The sequence below is a fragment of the Cavia porcellus genome, unplaced genomic scaffold (assembly GCF_034190915.1).
Source record: "Cavia porcellus strain 051 isolate PalLab524CR breed Dunkin Hartley unplaced genomic scaffold, mCavPor4.1 scaffold_9, whole genome shotgun sequence".
Classification (NCBI taxonomy): Eukaryota; Metazoa; Chordata; class Mammalia; order Rodentia; family Caviidae; genus Cavia; species Cavia porcellus.
In genome coordinates, this window is record NW_026947492.1 from 9,099,588 (window position 1) to 9,121,286 (window position 21,699).

General features: G+C 48.0%; 1 protein-coding gene across 3 annotated transcripts in view; it reads right to left on the reverse strand.

Moving 5' to 3' along the window:
* Nucleotides 1–21,699, reverse strand: part of Sik3 (SIK family kinase 3) — a 250,370-nt gene continuing 228,671 nt past the window's right edge. For 2 of the 3 annotated variants that reach the window (XM_063255818.1, XM_063255816.1), the window contains 10 exons: nt 18,289–18,439; nt 17,474–17,599; nt 17,112–17,197; nt 16,569–16,678; nt 15,236–15,575; nt 13,766–14,652; nt 5,197–5,360; nt 4,102–4,234; nt 3,061–3,230; nt 1–2,192 (listed from right to left, as the gene is read on the reverse strand). In XM_063255818.1, coding sequence (XP_063111888.1) covers nt 3,073–3,230; nt 4,102–4,234; nt 5,197–5,360; nt 13,766–14,652; nt 15,236–15,575; nt 16,569–16,678; nt 17,112–17,197; nt 17,474–17,599; nt 18,289–18,439 — 2,155 coding nt within the window. In that variant the 3' untranslated portion in view covers nt 1–2,192; nt 3,061–3,072. The remainder of the gene's footprint in view (nt 2,193–3,060; nt 3,231–4,101; nt 4,235–5,196; nt 5,361–13,765; nt 14,653–15,235; nt 15,576–16,568; nt 16,679–17,111; nt 17,198–17,473; nt 17,600–18,288; nt 18,440–21,699) is intronic. The other variant, XM_063255817.1, reaches the window with a different exon arrangement.

Consider the following 21,699-nt stretch of genomic DNA (forward strand, 5'->3'; position numbering starts at 1 on the left):
TGAGAACACGATCAGGTTTTATTTTCACAACCTCTTACCGTCCAGCCAAGTTACTAAGCTGTAAATGCCCCACACAAACAAGGACAAAAGGTCTTAGCAACTCGAGTCTAGAGATTTTGTAAAATCCTTTAGTTTAAGATAAATGAGAAAGAAAAAATACTTCTGACATTTTCAAAGAACAGAAATGGGAAAGTATATTCATATACATTCAACATAGATTGCAGGTGTTGGCTACTACAATACAAAGCAACAGTGTTTTTAGAAGACTCGTTTGCGAGATGGCACGTTAGCAGGCTCACTGGAGTTCGTCTGCACGGTTGCTGGAGGGGGATCTGCTTCTCGGTGAGACAGTTCCGCGTAAACAGACCAAGCGGAGTGCGTGCTAGCAGAGGGCGAGTCAGGGGACATCCAAGCGGGAAGCAGCCCCGGCAGTCAGCAACAGCTTCCAGGGCTCACTTGGTGAGTAAACTCCCTTCTAGTGAGCACTTGGCGATCCCTACAAGAGGAGGGGAGTCAGGGCCGTGGGAACGTGGGCAGATCTCCAGAAGGCTCTTGCATTGTAGAAATGCGCTTGAGGGACAGTGGGTGCTGGAGCTGAGTGCCGGTGTCAGCGGAGGACAACCTGCCCAGCGACCCTGCCAGCAGCGTCAGGATGGCGCCACGGGCACCCGCTTTCTTCTGTGCAAATTCAGGATAAAAGAAGCGGCGGCAGCGGCGCGGGACCTTTCACTCTCCTTCCCAGTAAAAGGGTCAAGAGTTACGACAGGCAACGTGTCTCTCTGGTTTTGAAGGAGATAACTCAGATCTGTTAGCCCCGGCCAGCAGAGAAGACTTTGGTTTCTAATGGTGAAGGGAAATAAAGGTAACGGGATAAACAAGAGCTACTGCATATGCGCTGCTTCAGCAGGGGGACGGGGCCACTGTATCTGCCACTGTCACTAAGGCGCGGCTCACGGTTACAAGGCCAGAAGAAAATGCTTTGAACAACAGGTGCAAGTCACAGCTCAGATAGAACAGAATCGGATTAAATATTCTCCTTTAAACAAAAATTCTTTTTGTCTTTAATAATAACAATAATATTGACATTTACCAAAAATAATCCCTACACGGTGAACTAAAGGGGTTGGAGGGTCGGGGAGAGGTTGAGTCAGGACCCACTGCAACCTCCTGTGACAAAAAGGCTGAAGGGAAGGCGTCCATGTCCAAAGCTCCTCTCTAGAGCACATCATAAAATGAGAATGAAAGATGACACAGAAAGCATAGTACACCAGCGTTGGGTTTCAGTCCAGGGTAAACCAGCAGGATGGAAAGGCGACCAACTCTGCAGGCTGCTGAAGGGGAGCTGCGTTATATGCCAGAGTGGTTCAAGCTGAGACCCAGGTGACAGCCTGTCGGCCAGGCCACCGTCGGCCTCGATGCTGGGCTGCGAGTGTTTGCGGTAGAGCCCAGCAGCAGAGCAGAGCTCCAGGTTCCAGACTTGGGCCGCTCTCAGTCTGTTCCTCTCCGCTCTCCTCTGCTAAGGGCCAGACACCATCACCTCTGCTCTTCTCCTTTTCGCTGCCACTGAGACTGTAGAACTGTTCTCTTCTGTTTGCACCCATGGAGGAGCAGGCAGGGGAACAGAGGGTGCTCAGATGAAGAGGGGTGCAGGGGGTGCGGCCCGAGGGGCCAGGCCACTGAACTAACTGCTGGCTTAATGTCTCAAAAGCAAAAAGAGACAGAGAGAGAGAGACGGAGAAGAAGGGGGGGGGGAGGGATGCAGAGAGGAGGGGAGAGAAGATAAGGAAGCCACAGATACATACATCCACAAAAGAAAGGAAGAAGCCAAGAGCGGCAGGGAGGGATGCGGAAGGGAAGCTACCACCTTCAAAAGACAGTACTGCAAACAGAGCAAAGCAAAAAATGCACAAACCCAAAAACCAAACAAACAGAAACACCCACCAACTCAAATACACCAAATACACTTTCACGAAAGATGGAGAACATGGATTTCCTGTTTATTTCCTTGGTGACTTGGTCATACAAGCAAACATGGCAGCCCCCTTCGGACCCCAAAGGACAGCATACTGATGCGTGGTAGGGCAGCGGCCATGGTGTTCCGGGTGGAGAGAAACACAATGGCAATTTGGCGCAGTGCTGCTAGATACTGTTGGTTTAAAATCAACCTTCTCATTCCCAAGTTGTACACAATCCTGCAACAAATCAGACAGAGCAGACTTAGTTTGCAAAGAGAGAGACTCAGTATCTCATTGATGCCCACTCCGCACAGTGGGGGTTGAGGTCAGGGCGTCTCCGTGGAGTGTTAGTGTTGCTGCTGCCTTTAATGCAACTCAAGCGCTTTTACCGAACACTTCAAGGTCTGCCTGCTGAGGCTGTCACACGGGTTGGCCTCGTGGCTTCCCCTCCATCAGGTCGTGGCTGTCTTTCCAAAACTAGACCCACCGAGACTGCCTGCCTCGCCTTCGAGCCACTCTGCCCAGGCCAGTCCGCGTACCCATTTTCTGTCCCTGGTCTCTCGTCACATTTCCCCTCCAGAACACCCTGCACTGCACCTGCTTTTTTTTTTTTTTTTGTAATTTCTTTTTTTTGTCTTTTTCATTTTTATCGGTACTGGGGATCGAACTCACGACTGCCTGCTTGCAAGGAAGGCATTTATGCTGCTGAGCTAAATCCCCAGCCCCTGCACCTGCTCTTTAAAAACGTGACTGGATGGGTGTCCTCAGAGGACTGAGCTGAAAGACCAGCCCCTCTCTTCTTAGCACGCTGGCCAGGGGTTCCCTGTTTTCGGAGCTGTACCTCTTTCTGTGAGGACTACAGCACCTGCAGCATGAGGCTTGTCCATCTGTCTCATCTCCCTCATTGAGCTTAGGGAAAATGTCACACACGTGCGTCCCCGTTCACCTTCCCCCAGACCAGCACGGTGCTTAACCAAAAGCAGGCAGAGGTGATGACGTAAAGGGAAGAGTGCCATGGCCGGCACACAATGCTTGACTCTCCTGCTGAGGTCAGGCGCTGCCAGCGGGCCCGAAGGCTGGCTGGCCCTGGTCAGGTGACACTCACTCTTGTTTCCTGTTACACGCCAGCCTGCTCCACGCTGAAGGAAACCTCAGGGTGCTTGTAGCTGAGCAGAATGTCTGTAATACACGTAGATGGATAGCAAGAGGAGTTTAAATGCTGGCTGCCATCATTCAGGTCTGGGTGCTCGTGACCTCCCAGACTCACCCCACATTCTGCAAGACCAAAGAAAATATGTGAGACAAGCCGGCAGCCCGTCTGGCGCTCCAGGGCCTGACCCGCGACCCTGCCCTTCGGCTCACAGTGGGCCCGACGGTTAGGAGTGCGCCTGGTTCTCCCTAGCCCTTGACTATGGTGTCTCCCACCCACCCGGGCAACTCAACGGGAGCGCATCTCGGGAGCGCATCTGAAAAAACCAAAGAGGGCTGGAGATGCAGCTCCCCACAAAGGCCCTGACTTCAGTCCCCACGCTGCAAGAAACAAAATACAAACAAAAACAAAACACAAACAGAAAAGTCTTGCTTCTTGGATGGTGAAGGGGATGACGCCGTGCTCGTAGGCACCCTTTCCTGGCACTCTCTGTTCTAGGAATCACGTGAAGCGCCCCATTCCCAGTAAGCTGGCAGCCCTCACAGCACAACCTAAGACACAGACTACCGCTTCTGCCACTTACAGACCAGCGCCTGGGGATCCCGAAAGGTTACATGGGCAGCCTGCAGCCCATGAGGGGCAGGTCTGCCACCCTAGACCCGAGCTGTGTGTGTGTTCTCACAGCCTTCCTGAACTAATTCTAAGGCGAGGTGGAGACGTTTCATTAGGACACACCCACTCCAATCAGAACCAGAAAGCCACTGTCACAGGTGTGTCCTCCCACAGTGTTAGGAACAGCTGTATGACCGGCCACGCACAGCTGTGCCCCTCCTCCATCCTATGTTCATATTCACAAGAGACACGTGGGGCAGGCTGCTGGGTCCTGTTCTGCCTCCCTGTGAATTCTCGGCACTGAACAGAGGAGTGGGCCCTGGCAAAGGCGGAGGGAGGCCCCCCAGGGACTTCAGTGGGGGTCCCAACAATAAGGCCCCTTACCCTCACTCTCCCCGTCCTGAAACTGCTGGCTGCCCGTGAGTGAAGACTGACTGAGAACTGCATCTGACATCCGGGCAGAGCTAAGTGCTTTCCCAGCCACAAGACTCATTCCTGGCAAGTTATCCAGCTGCACCTGCAGAGAACAATTTGGAAATGACATAAAGACGGCAGAGAATGTGACCCTCAGGACACACAGTCCTGCCAGTAAAGCTCAAGCAAATGGTGCCTGGGCACCACTCTTCAGACTCCCTCCTCCTCCACACCCTGGGAGTCCTTCAACAATGACAGTGTGGGAAGCTGCCTCAGGTTCCCGCGACACAAAAGTGGGAGCGCACAGTCAGACCTCCCTTGAGACCTACCCGTGTCCTTCTAATCCAGGTTCTGACCTATCAGCCCACCCCTAGGAATCAGCATTCAGATGGCACAGCTCAGGTGCATCTGATAGAACCTTCAAGACATAGTAGCTATTGGGTACTGTGCATGTACAGTGTGACCAGTACAACTGAGGGCCTAAGTGTGCACATTTTATTTCGGTAAATTTAAATTTGAATAGCCACATATGGCTAGTTGCTCCCATACAGTGCACCTCAGGAATGTGCCAAGACAAGAAAACTTGCTGAGCCCCATCGGCTCATACGTCCTATGTCAGGAAGTATAGGGGCTGGGGATTTAGCTCAGCGGCATAAACACCTGCTTTGCAAGCAGGCAGTGGTGAGTTTGATCCCTGGTACCGATAAAAAGGAAAAAGACAAAAAAAAAAAAAATCCATTGAGGAAGTATAATGTAGCTTCTGGAAATGTACCAACAGTCTAAGGATTCATCTGCTGGGCCTGGGTTTAGACTGAGGAGAGGTTTAATAACTAAGAATCCAGTTGGCAAGTATTTCTGAATCCAGAGGAATAAATCTACTAGGATTCTACTGGAGCAAAGGGCTAGTCTGCTAGGGTGATTCTCATAAATATTCTCATGGTCCCCAAAGTGCTGGGCTCAGCATGAGAAGAGCGGAGGGATGGATGCCACCCAATGTTACCACATTCTGTTTCAAGTAGGGACTGGTAGCATCCCACCTCCCAGAAGCAGGAAGGACCAACGTACATAAGCATCATCGCTGTTCTGGATTGTGTGGTGTCTCTGGAGGGTGCGGGGCCTGTGGTGCTCATTGACTGAGGACCGTGTGGGGTACCCGAGCCCATTGTGGTCTGGTAGCTCCATTGCTTGTCCTGGAGAACTTCTATCCATGCAGTTCCCTATGACAGACTCTGAGGAGACAGAGAGGAACAGGGTCAGCAGGTTGGTGGCGTCTCCCAGCCATGTCAACTACTATGAAGGAAATGAAATGTCTTGCAGGGACAGCAAGTGGGCTTAGGACCACGGCCGCAGTAACTGGCCATCCTTAGCCAGCCGGTCGTGGTGCTTAGAGGAACCTGATGAGCCCAAGTCCTACAAGAAAGGGTTTCTCAGTGGAGGCTGGCTGGATCACACTTCTCTCTTACCGTAATCGAGCCACGTTCCCAAACTATGACGCCCAGAAGGAGGAGTCTGAGAACTTTCAGGAACCTCTGGACTGGAAGGATGGCCAGAGGGCACCCACTGGCCCTCTCCTTGGCCTCCCCTTCCGTCCCACGGCAGCCTCTCCTTTCCTGTTGCTCTCCGACCTTCATTCTCCCTGGTCACTCTGGCAATAGCATCTGTGCTTCAACTACCTATCACAGCTCCAACTCCGCTGCCTTCATTTAAGCATTACTGGGGAAAAAGCTAACTGAAATGGTTTTTAGGCTACAGATCCTCATATCAAACTATTTACTAACATCTTTCTTTAGACACCTGACCAGCACTCACTATGAACAATTCCAAACCCACCGACTTCCCTGGGAAACTGCTACCCTTTCAGACACCCCTGACATGGTTTATGTCTGTGTCCCCCAGGCCTCATGCCTTTGCATTGTGCGTTTGTGATTGGTTCACTGTCTAGTGCTTGGATGGATGGTGTCAGTGCAACACCCACATAGGGGTGGAGCCAGGATGTGATGTAATGGCAGGCAGAAGGTGTGTCTTGCTCTTTTGCAGGTTTCTGCCTTGCTGTTTGCAGCCGCCATGAACTGCTGCCCCACCATGCCTGCCTGCCTGGGAGCCAACTGAGCGTGGACTGAAACCTCCAAAAACTGTAAGAAATAAACCTCTTTCCTTTCCCAACTTTGGGCTTCAAGTATTTTGTCTCAGTTGATGAGTAAACTAACCAAGATAGCCCTGCTTTGGCACCTAGTTTTCCGGGCAGCATAAGCTCTTGGGGTCGCTGCCGACTTTTTACTCCTGATTCCCCAACAGTTTTAAGTCTGAAGAATCTCTCCGTGCAATGGTGGACACTTCCGTCCCTATCTTTCCAACGTCACTGAAGCCCTATGGCCTCCTGTGTGGATTAACCCTCTCCACCCCCCCCCCACTATCCTGCAGATGTTAATCTTTCTCCAGAGTGACGCACAGGCGTCCCTTTTCTGTCCACACCTTCACGCCAGGCATGAAGCACTCCACGTGGGAGCTGCTTCCTCCCACACTTCCTTTTAACAACACTGCCCAGCTACTTTTCTACCTGCCTCTCAAACTTTGCTCCTCTACACAGGTTAAGCTCGAGTCAAATGGGCCCACTGAACTGTTTTCTACCCTCCACAATCCTATGCACCTTCCCTGCCATTCTTTCTTCCTGGAAATGCTGCTTTCAGCCTGCCAAGCCACATCAGCTCATCCTTCCAGGTCCTTCTCAAATATCGTCTCTCTCATAAATAGACTACTTTTTCCTTCAATTTTCAGGTGGTTCATCTGATTGCTCTAACACACGCTGACCTCCATGTCCCACTGTGCACTTTTCTCAGTCACCCATACTAATGCGATGTTGCATGAGGGTAAGAGTGTACATACTCTGTGGGCTTTCAGTGTTCCAGAACTTTTCCCATACCCAGTGTTTACTACTGTCTCTTTAACTGATGTCTCAATATATCTCGGCATCCTATCAGAGTCAAGGAATTCTATGGCCTGAGTTTAGAGCAAAGTGACTCTTCTTCCTCTTCCAGGCCAGCCACAGAGTATCAGGATTGTGTCTAAGGTGACAGGATCTTCCTGGTAGCACTTTGGCTTCTGTCTTTAAGCGTCTGGGACTTAAATGTATGTTCTGTTTGCTAGATTAGTTTTTTGAAGTAAAGCTCCTTGGCAACTAGGGGACTTATCTCACGAGCGGACTCTTGGCAAGACCAAGTTTTTAAAAACTTACTCTGAAACACAGTACCAATGCTAATGGTGCCACTCCAATATCTAAACAATAAAAGTAAACACACTGCCTGAGTGGTGGCTCTTTGTAAATGGTCTGTGGCAATCAAGGTGAGGCCCAAACTTAGAGGCTAAAGCAGGAGGGCTTGGGGAGGGAAGAAGTGACATGCGCATTACCACAAATGCAAAACTTTCAGGGGGACAGTGGGGCAGGGGAGGGGGAGGCCTCCCAGCTACCAAAGGTGAAAGCAAATGAGAGGTCTTTTGAAATGACTCTAAGTGAAGGGGTGGAAGTACAATCAGAAGCCAATTACTTTGCTACTGAAGGAACCAGCAAAGACAAGACAAAAGCAAACCTACGAAAGAAAAAGAAAATGGACTTGGGCCAAGCCCGTCTGGCAGGAAGTGGTGCAGCACTGGCTCTGTGGAAGCAGGAGCTGCTGGTCGCTCTATGGGGAAGCGAGACCAGGAGACCAGGAGACGCTTCTCATGTCACCCAAGTACTATCTAATGCTCGTGTCCTCTAGTTTGAGAGCCAACGCAATGCACGCAATCCCTTTGTGATGGTGGGGTCTTTTTCTCCTTTAAGGCTGGCTGCAAACTGATTTGCCTTATGTCACTGCTCCCCCAAAGAACAAATGCTTCTCTATTTAAAGATTTTAAAGGATCATTATCAAACACGATGAGATGGCATAACTAACAAAATGCATACGGCCTCAGTTCCTCATATTTACTGTCCCCTCTCCTAGCGGTCCTGATGTGTGTACTGGTTTTTCGCGTCTGTTTAGTCCCTCCCCACTTTCTCATTTTGAATTTGTTTTCATTCCTGAGAATGGCGTTTCTCCAAATCCAAACCCTTCCCTTTGCCTCTGGCTTTGGAAGGTGAGGTGGATTTCGTCTTCCTTCGTCTTCCTTCCGAGCTTTCATCTCTGATGCCAAAAGGACTGAGAACACTGAGACAGAACAAGGAATCGCTCGAGAGTCACACAACAAGCCTTGTGACGACCCGGGCGAGGGATCATCCTCAGTCAAGGAGAGCTGACACAGCAGACACCAGCTAAGTCTGCTCAGAAGGTGTAGATTTGAATCCTGGCTTAATCACTTGTTGAGCAGGGGCAATATGGGCAAGTTATCCAGGTTTCTGGGCCTCAACTTCTTCATCTATAACTCAGCACCTACTAACAGGTATACAGTGCACACAAAAGGAGTTTAGCAGAGACTGGTATTCACAGATCTTTTCTCTTTCTTTTCAAAACTTATTTTTATGTTTTTACTTTTGCAGTGTTGGAGACCAAAGTAAACTGCTCTACCCTGAGCTCTGAGTGGACAAAGACACAGAGTCAACTGACAAAAACAGTTTTATCACAGAGCCTTACTTGCAGAATTTTGCAGGGCAATTTTCTCATAAGTAAATGAACAGATGAGCTACTGAAACTTAAGTGTCCAAAGAAGCAGCCGCTGATTTTACAGACACAAATGTGGCTACAAACCAGATGAAGGGCTAGGAGTATGGGTGAGTGGTGGAGCCTGCATGCACAGGCCTCTGGTTTAATCTCTGGTAAGTGGAACAGAACAGAACCAGATAAAATAAATATATAGGAACTAGGCTCTGTCTGTTCAAACCAGGGCTTTATCTGTTCAAGTTTCAGAGTAACTGATGGGTCAGAGACCTGGAGAAACCACTGTCTTTCACATGGCAGTTGAGGTTGGAAGGTGCGGAGTCTTGGAGACGAGGAGGCTGCTGTGATCTGCAGTGAATGACCCCAGAAGGTTCATGTGCTACAGGCCCGGCCTCAGCCTGTGGTGGTTTTGGAAGGGGGTGGAAACTTTAGGAGGTGGATCTCTGGGACGGAAGGTAGGTACTGGGGGCATGTCCTTGACGGGGATTAGGCCTCCATCCCTCTTCTTACTCTTTTCCTGCCAAGCCACCACGAGGTGAGCAGTTGTCGCCCCACCATGCATTCTGGATGGTGAAGTTCTGGCTCATGATGGCCCCAAAAGGAACGGAACCAGCCCAACACAGGCTGAAACATCTGAAACCATGAGCCAGAAGAACCCTTTCTTCTTTGTCAATTGACTAGTTCAGCTGTTTTGTGCCAGCAATAGGAAGATGACTAACATTGAAACATGAAGGAAAGAAGACCAAAGAATCAGGAAACTTCAGACGAGGACCCAGCTCAAGTACCAAGAGAGTATGTAAATTTGGGCAGGTTGTTAAACTTCTCCTTACATTAAGTTCCCTAGCTGAAAAATGATAGTTGCTCGGGGATTCCAAAAATTAACATAAATGAGAGGGGCTTTGATAAATTAGGAAGGACTACACAAGTATTTTTAGTAAGAATGCTGAGCCCACAACTAGAAGTCCTCTGTGACACCCTGCAGGTGGACTTACTATCCCCTGTGGGGTGGTGAGCAGACGAACCCACTCAGCAGTAGCTATGGGCTTTAGGCTCAGATCTTTGGCATCCTTTACACCAGTCCAGCAGCTAGAGGAACAGCCAGGCTCACTGATATAAATAATGAAAAGGGGATGAGTTTCAAGAGGTCCACACACAAGTATTTACCAAGGTAAAGCTGAGAGAGTACAGTGGGTCGGATATTTGTCTGATCACACAAGCGGGAAAAATGCTCAAATGGACATGATGTATACCACCCCTACCTAGGGAACTCTGGGCAGCTTGCACAACTCAGTACTGACACTGTCAAAGTTGACTCATCTTTACACATTTACAGGGCTTTTAAGAGAAAAATGAGAGAAACGACATTCTTTCAAAGGCTCTGAAGGTAACCTCTCTCAGGCCCTCAGTGTCTCCCACCTCTCTGAAGCGTTAAGTAACAATGCTGAAGCTGACTGAGCTCAGAGAAGAGGCTGTCGTTTTCCTTGTGAGTTCAAACTGGTTATCTCGTTGTGTAAACTGGCTGCACTGGTGTATTTATTCATCTACAAAGTCAAAAGACCAAGTCTATGTGACACCATGGAAGGAAGACAGTCTTCATTTTTTACCTGTCAAGTGGCAACACAGAGGGTACAGGGAGCTCAGGGCAGGGACAACTCTGAAACTGCGTGCATTGCCAAGAGACCTTCGGCACGTTGCGTGGTCAGTGCTCAGGCAGTGCCTGGCCTCCCAACGGCTGGTGGCAGACAGCCATCCAGGAAATAGGAAACCACCGATGATACCATGGTGGCACCTCAGTTTCCTTGACTAATACCAAGATCTTTCTTCATCTATTTTCAAGAAATTCTAGCTGTTCTTTTTAATTAGACCTCTTGAAGCACTCATTACACAGCACTTCATGTTAAAGTTACTGGCTTGTTTTGCTTCCCTCAGTGGAACAGATGCTCCCTGAGGACAGATCCTTTATCTTTTCCTCTCTGAATCTCACCACACCTGTGATATGCAATAAACTGTATTGAATTTGCTCTACCACAGCAGTCACAGTTGAAGTTTGGAGGTTCATGTGTAACTCTGTAGCGATGGAGGGGTTAGTAAAGGAAACAGCAGACAGAAAGACAGGCTGAGCTCCCCACACTTGCCTGCAGGTCATAGGGACCGCACTGTAACCCTTTCTCAGCAAAAGATCTGAAGATTCTCTAGTAAAATAAAAATGCTAAACTTTTAAGTTTTTAAGGGTGAGGTGGTCAGGTCAAACCATTTCTACTGTAAAAAGAAATCTTAACATATACTTTGCAGGGTGGTTATGTGCCAGTGTACTGACGTGCACAGCAGGAGTAAAGGGTACAGCTAAGAAGACCTTTTATTAAAGGTTAGAGGGGAAAGATGGAGAAAAAGGAGGGGGACACCCAGCAAAACTGGCACGCTACAAGGTCAGGACAGGGTTACACAGACAGTCTGATAGAGATGTCTACAGAGGTAGTGGCAGTGACAGTGACGGTGACCTAAGAATGTAAGGAGAAGGGGGAGAGAAATGATGGTGGCCAATCAACTGGAGGAAAAAGTAGGACAGATTGGACGAAAGTACCACAACTACCAGGTACTGACCTAAAGCAAGTCCTCAGAGTTGAAAGGAGGGATCTCACAGGGACAATGATCTGTGAGTTGCTCTACAACTGCCAGGAGAGCAGTTTTGCAAGCGTACTACAATTCCTGTGGCACATCTGCAGCTGGATCTAGATAATATTGTGCAATAACCTCTCTTCCTGGCTTCTACTAATTTCTTTATGATCCTGCACTCCATACTAACCCTTCCCACTGGCCCCAAAACTTCCCCGAGACATTTACTCCTCCTCGTTCTTTCCTTATGCTTTTTCTCTAAACCCAAATGTCAAAATCCTCTCCATCCACCAAGATCCAACTCAGTGCCACTTAGCTGCTGGAAATGTACCCCATTCCCTGAGGTACAGCTGACCTCTCCCTCCTCTGTGGCCACCCCGGCACAAGCACAGATCCAGGTCTGCCTGCTGGTGGTAGTCAGCAGCCTGCTAGAGGGAGTTCTCCGGCCGCCAGGGCTCAGCGGCAAAGGTAAGCTCTCCAGCCTTTCTGTGCCAGCAGGCACACAGGAGGGACAGTAAAGCGAACGCCTGAGAAATGTTTCAAAAGATACTTAAAATATACAGTGGTCAAGGGCCAGGGAGGGACACAGGGTGACACCACACTCCCTTCGGCTTTTCCCACCTCAGTGCTCTGCAAACCAGGGCACGCTCGGACTCTGCGGAGTGACACGAGTAATGGGCTGCAGCTGCCACTTGCTCGCCCTTCATCTCGAGGCAATATCCCTATGACTCGGCTGTCTCACTGTAGAACGGAGACAGTGGGTTGTTCTAAGGATCAAATGAATTCGTTTGTTTGTTTTTGGGTTACCAGACAGGCTCTGTGCCGCTCAGCTACATCCTGGCCCCTCCGGTGAGTTTACATATGAATAGCACTTGGTGTCTGTACATGGAAAGTGCAATAGAAACATCAAGTATTTTCCTTTTAAGCCAGTTATAAGATGCTGATCTTAAAGCTTTCCCCACAAGCACCCCAAATTTGGTTTACCAAACACTTCCAAAAGGCAGCTTCTAGCCTGTTCTATAGAGATCTTGCAGACATCTTTGTAGGGGATGGAAATGTGCTACAACTTGTAACTTGACCTTGTTTCTACCCATCCCACAAACCAGAAAAGTCTAACCTCTTTGCACAGACGTGTTCCTCCTCCTCACTTACTCCTTCCTAACCTAAACACTGCCATGCCACATATGACCTGTCCTAAAAGCTGCTGCCTGTCTACGTGCAGCAGCCACAGGTGGTCATGACACATCAGCCAGGGAAGATCTCTAGGCTGGATGACGCACCCCGTTTGAAAGCCCAGGGTTTAACTGCGTTTTATGCAACTGTATTTCCCTCTTCTCAGAGCAGTGAGTGAGTACACCTAAAACCACCAAGCCTCTTTTACTTCCCCGGTTTGGTGCCAGGTGTTCTAACATGCTCTGTACTACAGGACCTAATCCCTCTTGGAGCTGAGTTTTGTGCACTGACTTTACTGGACAGGGGAGGAGATGCAAGTAAGGCCAGGGAGGGAAGGAAAAAAGAAATGCTCGGCTTCGGGGTTGGGTAGTTTATGTATAAATTTACTTCTATTCCTTTGCTGGCTATGGTGAAGAGTGTAAACTGCAAGGTCTATGCTGGCAAGACAGAAATTCCTATTGTCTAGGATGAATACTAAGATGCTAATGGAACTACTTTATTGAGGCAATCTTTTTGTCCTTGAGATGAAAATGAATGCACTCATTCATTATAAAGTGACACAAAATGAAACGGCATGGAGCCTCTCTGATAATGTAATTAGCACACTGATGAAATGCCAGAGTAATAACACTGTTTATACATTTATGCTGTACCTTTCAGAATAGCAAGTGTTTTCCTCATTTTTCCCATGCAAACATTATATATAAATGAAACCATTTGAACCATCACAAAACTTTGCAAAGGACCATTATTCCTCCTGCTCTTCTTTCACAGACAGAAAAATGATTAGGATAAACTGTTAGGATAGACACCAATGGGTCCATATGACTGGGATATCACACTCATGATAGAGGTAAGACCAGTACTAAAGTGCTTTATGACTTGGCCTTACTATTTATACTAAATTTCCATAATGCTGGCTAACTTTTTTCCTACTGTAGAAGCTATTTTGAAAACAGAATTTCTGGATTCCAAGAAATGATGGTATGAACAAATAGACACTATATCATACTGATTGTACTAGTTGTTACCTGTCTGTCACTACTGTTCTTGGAAAATGAACCCCTCACCCATCAATAACCATTTCTCCATGCTTGTCGCCAAATGGTCCAGGTCTTCTCAGGCATTCTTGCTCTCTTAGGAACACAGAGTATTAGCTGAAACAAACCGCCATTACTGGGTGACACAATGGACCAGGACTTTTACTGAGAGACTCTTACCTCGGCTGGGTGCCTTATTCCTATTGAACGCAGCAGTTGACTGATGTCCATAGGGATGTATCCCCAATTCTTGGGCATGACTCACAGTTCCTAGCAAAGATTCAGGATCCCCAGGTCCACCAGTACTCAAGAGTAGAGGGCTGTTATGGCAACCTTTGGTCAATGAACTTGAACTCTTGCTGTCCAGAAAGCCCTCCTTGGCGCCCTCACACGAGCAGTCCTCCTCCATGCTCTCTGAGTGCATGAGCGCCGGCTGCTGAGCATACCCATGGGCCGGGGCAGGCGAGGACACCTGGGAGATACATTCTTGCGCCCTGATTTGCAGAAGATGCTGGGGGCTGGTGTGGTGATGGTTATAGGAGTCAGACCTTTGATAGGATAAAGCCTGGTGCTCTGTCATACTCTGGCCCCCGAGGCTGGGGACCACACTCCCGGCATCCCCTTGGTTCATGTGCCTGAACAATTCTTGGTACTCTTGCTGCTGCTGCTGCTGCTGCTGTCGCTGCTGCTGCTGCCTTTTAATAAGCTGTGCAAACTCTGCTGGAGGCAGCCGAATGTCTGAGTGGCCAGTGAGCGAATGCCGGGGAGAGAGAAGTCCTTGAAGGATGTGGGGTACCTGCTGGTGTCTGGTGTAGTCTGGTGGTGTGGGGGACAGCAGGGCCTGCTGTAGTGCTGATGTGGTATAGTGTGGTGGCTGCTGATGTGCACTGGGAGGGAAGGTGGGGAGTTGGTCAAGTGGAGGGACCTTCAAGGCTTGGGTTGGAGGGAACCCCACTCCTGGTGAAGGGTTGTAGCTGCTGGGGGAACCCTGGGACTGGTCCGAAAACAGATGGGGATGTAAATGAGGCTGGTCGTAATTAGCAGGGGAGAACCGATTCACATTCAAGCTGCAAACACAAAAGGAAGTGAGTACCAGGCAACCTTAACAAATGTGCTAGACTTCCCCAGGAATAGCTACCGGTCTCCCTCACCAGGAAGCACCTGGCACAGAGAGCTGCAGTGTGACAATAGGGACACAGAGGCACCCGCTCTACCTGCCCCTCACACATCCAGCTCTTCCATGGGACTCAGCACACCACTAGCACCATTACCTCGAGGCAGCATCTGGCCTATCTTAAAATGCCACTTGAGGTATTAAAAGACATTAACCTCTTAGAAGACTGACAGAGAAAGACTCCTAAAAGAACAGACAGGAGAGCTGGTATTTCTGTACACTCTTCTAATAGGAGTTTTCTTTTTTGCAATTAGTGACGTTGTTTCAGCACTTCTCTGCTCATTTTAATTCCAGGTCTTTAACTTCGGTCACAAAGCTCATGCCAAACCCACCACCTGGACTTTAGAGAGTGTGAAATGAGTATCTTGGTCAGACCACTCTCAGTCCCTCTTCTCCCTTACACTGCTAAGGAGCTTCCTCCCCCACCAAACAGAGCCCGCATAGAAAGAGGGCTGGGTGACACGGGGCGGCCTTACCTATGGGCCTCTGCATTGTCAGCGCTGAGCTGCTTGGACAAGGGTCGGTGCCCATAGTTGAAGGTGGCCATCAGGTTGGAACGGTGCTGCATCTGAATCTGATTGGCACTGGGGCTGATAGAGATGCCCCGCCCGGTGGAGCCCACAGCCGTCCCTGGCATGTTGCTGAGCAAGTCAACTGGCTCTTGTACTTGGATGGTCACCTGCTGTGACTGGGTAGGCTGCTGGATGCCCAAGCAGGTTAGTGCCACACTGGGAGGAGGAGAACAGTTCTCAGGCTGCTGCTGGAAGATTGCACTGTGGGAGGGTAAGCCTTGGAACTGGGAGGGAGCTGCAGCACCTGGAGAGAAGGGACCTCAGAGTGACCAAGTGCCCAGGTTACATGCCAGCTTGAAGCAAGGAGCTAATGAGGAAACTCACATCAGATAGCACCAAAAACAGCCTTCTCAGACTTTGGGATGCATAAGGCATCCTAAGCCACAGAACCTGTTTCACCCAGATTCCCCACATCCTACCCACAGAGATCTGATTCAGTAGGTTAAGGTGGGTTCCCAAGAATTTGTATTTCCAAAAAGTTCTCCTAAAAGCTGGTCTATGGATTATACTTTGAGTACGTCAGATCTATGCAGTGCACCTCAAACTTGAATGTGCAATCAAATAACTTAGGGATCTGGTTAAGTGCACATTCTGATTTAGCAGGTCAGGGATAGGACCTGAAATTCTAGTGTGCCTGCTAATAATGCTCTTGTTCAGGGAAGCATACTTTAGGACAGGCCCAGATGCAAACTCTTCTCAGGAATGGGAAGAAAGGCTGATAAAGACCTGGACTCCGCCTCCATCTAACACTCGCTCCAGAGAGTGACCTGCACATACCATGGTAACCAGACTCAGGCGTGGCAATAGGGAAGTTCTGGCTGCAGAACCGTTATCTGGTAGGGCAGGGCGGGGGCGGGGGTTACTGATAAAAATATGAGTAACAGAACCTTTACTGGGAACTATTTGTGTCAGAGACTGTTCCTGGTGCTTTACAGATATATTCATTACCTATTGTTATTAATGAGACAGTGGAGGCCACAGAAGTTAAATAATTTACTTAAGGTACCAGAGACACGAAATTGGTGGAACCAGGGTTCAAACCAAGGTAGTCTGGCTCGAGAGCCCCTACCGCTAAATACTACCTTTCAAATGGCCAACAGCACTCAAAACTAACATGGTGAAGACAAGACAGAATGAAACCGAAAAAAGAAAGGAAAACGAAAAGAAAACAGCCAAAAGACCATGACAGGCATTTTGCTTGTGTGGCACATGGTTCCGCCCGGACCTCTCCACTCACCGTGAGACTGAATCATGGCACTGTTCATAGGGGGAGGGCTATTACTTGGTTGCCTGAAGAGATGGTTGTTGGGGTGGTTGGGGGGTGGGCTTGAAGGCTGGATCCGTAACCTTAAGAATGACAAGACGGATAAGCTTTCTGAAGTGACACAACAATCTGACATGTTAGTCATAAACACACGCAAGAACCACCTCCTTTTTATTTTGACAAGCCACCACAGTAGAAATGCATACATAAGTCATCCAACCCAGTCAACCAAGTATCTACCCACATCTGTCTCACCACATTTTCCCACCATGGAGGCACAGTCCACTGTAAGACTGCCTAACCTCCACTGGCAGGTGTCAGATTAGTTTGTTCTTGGGGCTAAGAAAATGAAGAGGCACAGGACATCAGGCTCTCAAACTTAAGGTGGTTTCTGTTTTTCAAGTAGATTCTTCCAAAACGAATGTTAAAGTTGATCAATTATCTCCTGTAAGAGTTAGGCCAAGGAGGACATGCTTTAGGACTAACAATTTCAGCACAAAGGCAGTGACTCATTACCTCTGGAGCTGGTGAGTGAGGAGGGCTGGCTGATTTTCACACGCAGCCTGAAGAGGCGGAGAAGGCTGAGGAGGACAGAGAGAGTCCTAAAACAGACATGGGAGAGAGAGAAAAGAACAACTGTGAGCTTGAAGACTCGTCAGAGCTATTCCCAGGCAGGGCAGAAACAGAAAGAACTGTTTGTGACTCAGATTTATGTTTTTGTTGTTCATCCAAAGGTTGGGTTACCTTTACTCAAATACGTCAGCCAAACACTTAACACAACTCCACTTTGTCCTGAGTGCTCTCCTCCAAAATGCATAGGCAAATCAGCCTGAAAACAAACTCCAAACAAGTTGGAGAAAACAAAGAGTAAAGCCTACTTGAATCTGCTGCTGGAGAATTTGATGGTGCTGTTCCTGCTGGTATAGCATATGCTGCTGCTGGGTCTTCTCCAGGGTTCTTTCATCAATCTGCCCTCCATACATCTTCTGCAACTGCTCACACTCCTGAAGGGAAAGTATTTAATACAGATGGGATGCAGCCAGGCCTGCCCCATGCCACGATCTCAGCAGATGCAGATCTGCTCAGGGTCTCATGGGCAGAAGGAACACAAAAGAACAACATCCTTGATGAATAGTTGGCCCACTTATACAGGTATCTGTATACTAAGTATCTTTACACTCTGCTCTGTGTGAACGAATGGGAAATACCAAGAATACACTAAAGCCTGTGTGTGCATGGTGTCCAATGAAAATCTTGTGTACAGAGCACTTGCCACTTGAGATGTGATCTGGAAAGCAGAAGGGAAAATTGGTCCTTTCTAGAAGTCTGCCTCAAAGAGCACCATTCCAAACCAAGTGGACAGTAAGACAAGGTGTAACCCAGCATTCTACATCATGCAGGAATGCCCAGCTTGCTTAGAAGTACCTTGCTTCCCACTCAAACCCAAGCCCTGAAATTCCTTTCCAAGGAACTACACAGCCAAGAGAAACACGCAGTCCTTTCATGGGGAAAGCAGGTTTGATCCTGGGGAGAGCTATGTCTAACGAGGAGTAAGGAAAGAGCATTAAGAAGCTACACTTTAACCAGTAAAACTGGCGCTGCTGGCATGAAGGGTCAGACACCACCCTAGTCTCCTGCAGTGTAAGTCTGCTACCCATGCTTCTACGGAGACGCCGGATACCTCTCCCATTACCTGCTGCAACTGTTTGATGCTGCTGTTGTTGCCCATTTTTTCCAGGTGAGCTTTGAAGGCCTGGATGCTTGCAGCCCCATCTGAGAACCGGCGCACAGGGGAGAAACGCTCCGTAGGGAGATGCAGGGTGTTGGAGTCCTTGTAGGTGGAGCTGAATATACGGGAAGAGAAGGTTAGGGCTAGGACTCAGGGGTTCTGACTGCTGGTGCAGATGACACAAAGACAGCTGACTACATGTGTAGCCCTGCATATTATGCTACCTCCATGTCACTTACAGAAGGTCACTTCTCTAGTCTGCTACCCCTTAGAGGCTCCGGGTATACATTTTCCATCTCCATGTACCTTCAGCTGGCCTACCTTCCAGGCCTGATGTCGTTCAGGGATCAAATAACCAGTTCTTATAAACCAGAGAGAAGCTCCTCAATACCCTCAGGACCAGCTGTTCAGGAGCTCTGGCTTTAAAAATCACACTTCCATATGGTGCTACTAGACACCTCACTGTCTGACACACTGTTTTCCCTGAGCAGTAATCTCCAAAGGACCAGAGTGAAACTACAGTCAGTTTTGTGGTCAAAGGTCTGGCCTGGGACTCACAGTTGTGTGCTAGAAAAGGGAGGGTGGAGGTAAAAGTGGGGGCGGGGGATGGGGACTTCTGATCCTAGGATGGCAATAGCACATTCTTAAGGCATGTGGGCCTCAAAATCCTGCATGTACCTTGAGACCACAAATGCAGTTACCCACTGTGAATACTAACTCCTTAGCACATCGGCGCCCGCCCGGCCTCCGATTGACAGAAGAATCATGTGCATTACCTTCAAAGACCCCGCTGCTCATTCAGAACACAGCCAGTATCTTACAGAAAGAAAGAACAAGCTAGTGATAAGGAATGCCTGAGACAGCACCAGGGTCAGAAGCGGACACCTTTACTCGTTCCCTACCCACACAGAGATGCTTATGGGTTGAGGCAAGCAGATAAAAGGCTGCCACGGCAGCATTCAGCAGCTGATGGGGAGGTCAGGGTTCCATGTCCAGGGCAGAGATGACGTCACACTGAGCTATGGGTGAAATCATGGCTCACCTTGCCAGTTACTCACTCTGGACTGAAGCAGAACCAGGCTAAGGAAGCGGGTTAATAAGCGAGTTCAAATACAATGCAGACAGAAAGGGACTCAAGGAGAAATGATGACTGCGCGGAGCTGGCGAAAGAATTGGGGCGGCAGATGAAAGCCCTCGTTCCTCCTTACTGACACTGACTTCTGCTTAGACTTTACCCGGACGGAGCGTGACAAGGAAGTGAGCTAATGAAATGAGTGTGAGCATGTATCTGCTTCAATGACACAAAGACACATGATTTGGGGGACATAATCCAGACATAGTGATCAGGAAAGCTGATTTCAGAAGCACGTTTCCAAAATTTTTCTTTTTTGTTTCTACTTCAGATTTGAGTTCAAGCAAGCAAGCATTTTCTCAAATTCGAGTCCTATGTTTTCAATATTTTGAGATAATGGAAACCTTATAATAGACGTTTCTGATGCATTAAGAAAGCTGCGTTCTTCAAGCAGTCAATGCAGGCTTTTTGCCATTTTCTTTCATCAGAGGAGTAACATCTCAGGTCCAGGTATTTCATGACTTTCAGAAGCTCAGGTGGTAAACAGACTGATTCCCAGCAAAGCAACTTGAGAGGAACAGTTCTGATAGCTGTTTATTTTAGAAGCACTGATGGTTTGTATTTTTCTTATCAATTGTGTTCAAACTCCAGAAAGCCTCACATTAAGTTATCCCCCACTCTACTCTTTAAACAGGACTTGGCTTCCCTGAATAGAATCCATCTTGTGTTAATTTATTTTAGTTACACTTACAAAATTTTAGGTCACACTTCTAGGAGTAGAAAGATTAAACAGACTCCTTTTCTGTCTCCAGGTTAGATTTCATCTACTGTACCAGTGCAGACGCACTGGGTTCAAGCACTCTCCCCTCCACACACAAAGAAGACACATACACTCTCTCTCTGATTGATCATTTCCTCCAGAATCTGAAAGGAATTCAATAATCTACTTGGGTCATCTATTTTCAGTGTCTTATGGTCTTGGAAAGTTTCTTTTTTTCTCTGAAGACTAACTTCAATCTCTTGTGTTGCATATTTGGATAGCAACTCCACCGAGAATGCGGAGTTTACACAAATGCCCTACTGTATCCAATCTGCCACTTATAAAGCATTCATTTGCTTCCAATTCAAACTGCGTTGGCCATCCAAGGAACACTCTACTAAGTGTTCATATGAAAACAGACAGTAGGTTTCTAGCAGGTGAACCTTGACAACAATGGGAGGCAGGGCGGATGTCACACATATGGAGCTATGGGTTCTCTAGCAACAAATGTCAACGTAGTAGAGAGTCTGTGACTAAGCCTAACAGGAAATGTGCTGATCTTCATTTCCCTGAAAGAATAACTTCTGAAAGACACCTAGAAATAAACAAAATACTTGAAGGACATAAGCTAACAGACCCTGATGAGGGCTAAAAAATTATCAAGCTTGGCAGAAAGAAAGACAGAGAAAGGAAAAAACAGAAGGCATCTGTTAGGTGACCAGCACAGAGCTCAAAGTGGAGAGTGGCTGCAGGAAAGTTATAGGGCGAGGATAGGGCAGCTCTTCGAGAATCAAAATGCTCTTTAATGTGCACAAGCAATGTCAGTCCTGGGAGACTTTTATTTGAAAAAGACTGTCTTTCTGTGCCAAAAGACTTTTCTTGAAAATCTTCATTCTTGCTAACAGACCATTTGTGTTAAACTATTCACAGTCATGTATAAAACCTTATCGTCCTCCTTGAGTGCCAACGTGGCACTAATCACGTCACAGTCTGCTCAGAGTTCACCTGTCTCTGCTGATTACATGATGCCCTGGGGAACTAGCACAATAAAAACATTGTGGCAAGCTTGCCTGTGTGAGCTGACTGCAGGACTTCCTAACAACACACATGTGATTTTTACTTCCTTAGAATCTACCTATTTTTTAATTTTCACAACTAGGAATGTTTGTCATTCCCCAAAATGGCTGAAATAAATTCTAGCCACTGATGGTGACTTTGGAGGGCGGGGGATGAGCCTGGAATAGCTTCAGAACAGATACAATTAAGATTTACAGTCATCAAGTTCTTCACTGAAGACAACCATCTTCTTATTCTAGCACAGTATCATTCTCCCTGCGTCTGGGCTAACTTACAGTCAATGAAGTTTTCCTGGTCAGGAAAGCTAAAACTTGTTTTTATTTCTTCAAGAGAATGAGTTAACAGTGTAACAGAGACCCAGGACAAGATTTTGCCATCAAACATGGAAAGAATGACTTTTCAAGCACATCACTCTAGAGGATGCAATATCCTTGTCCTACCCTCACAGCGCACAGACTTTCCTCCA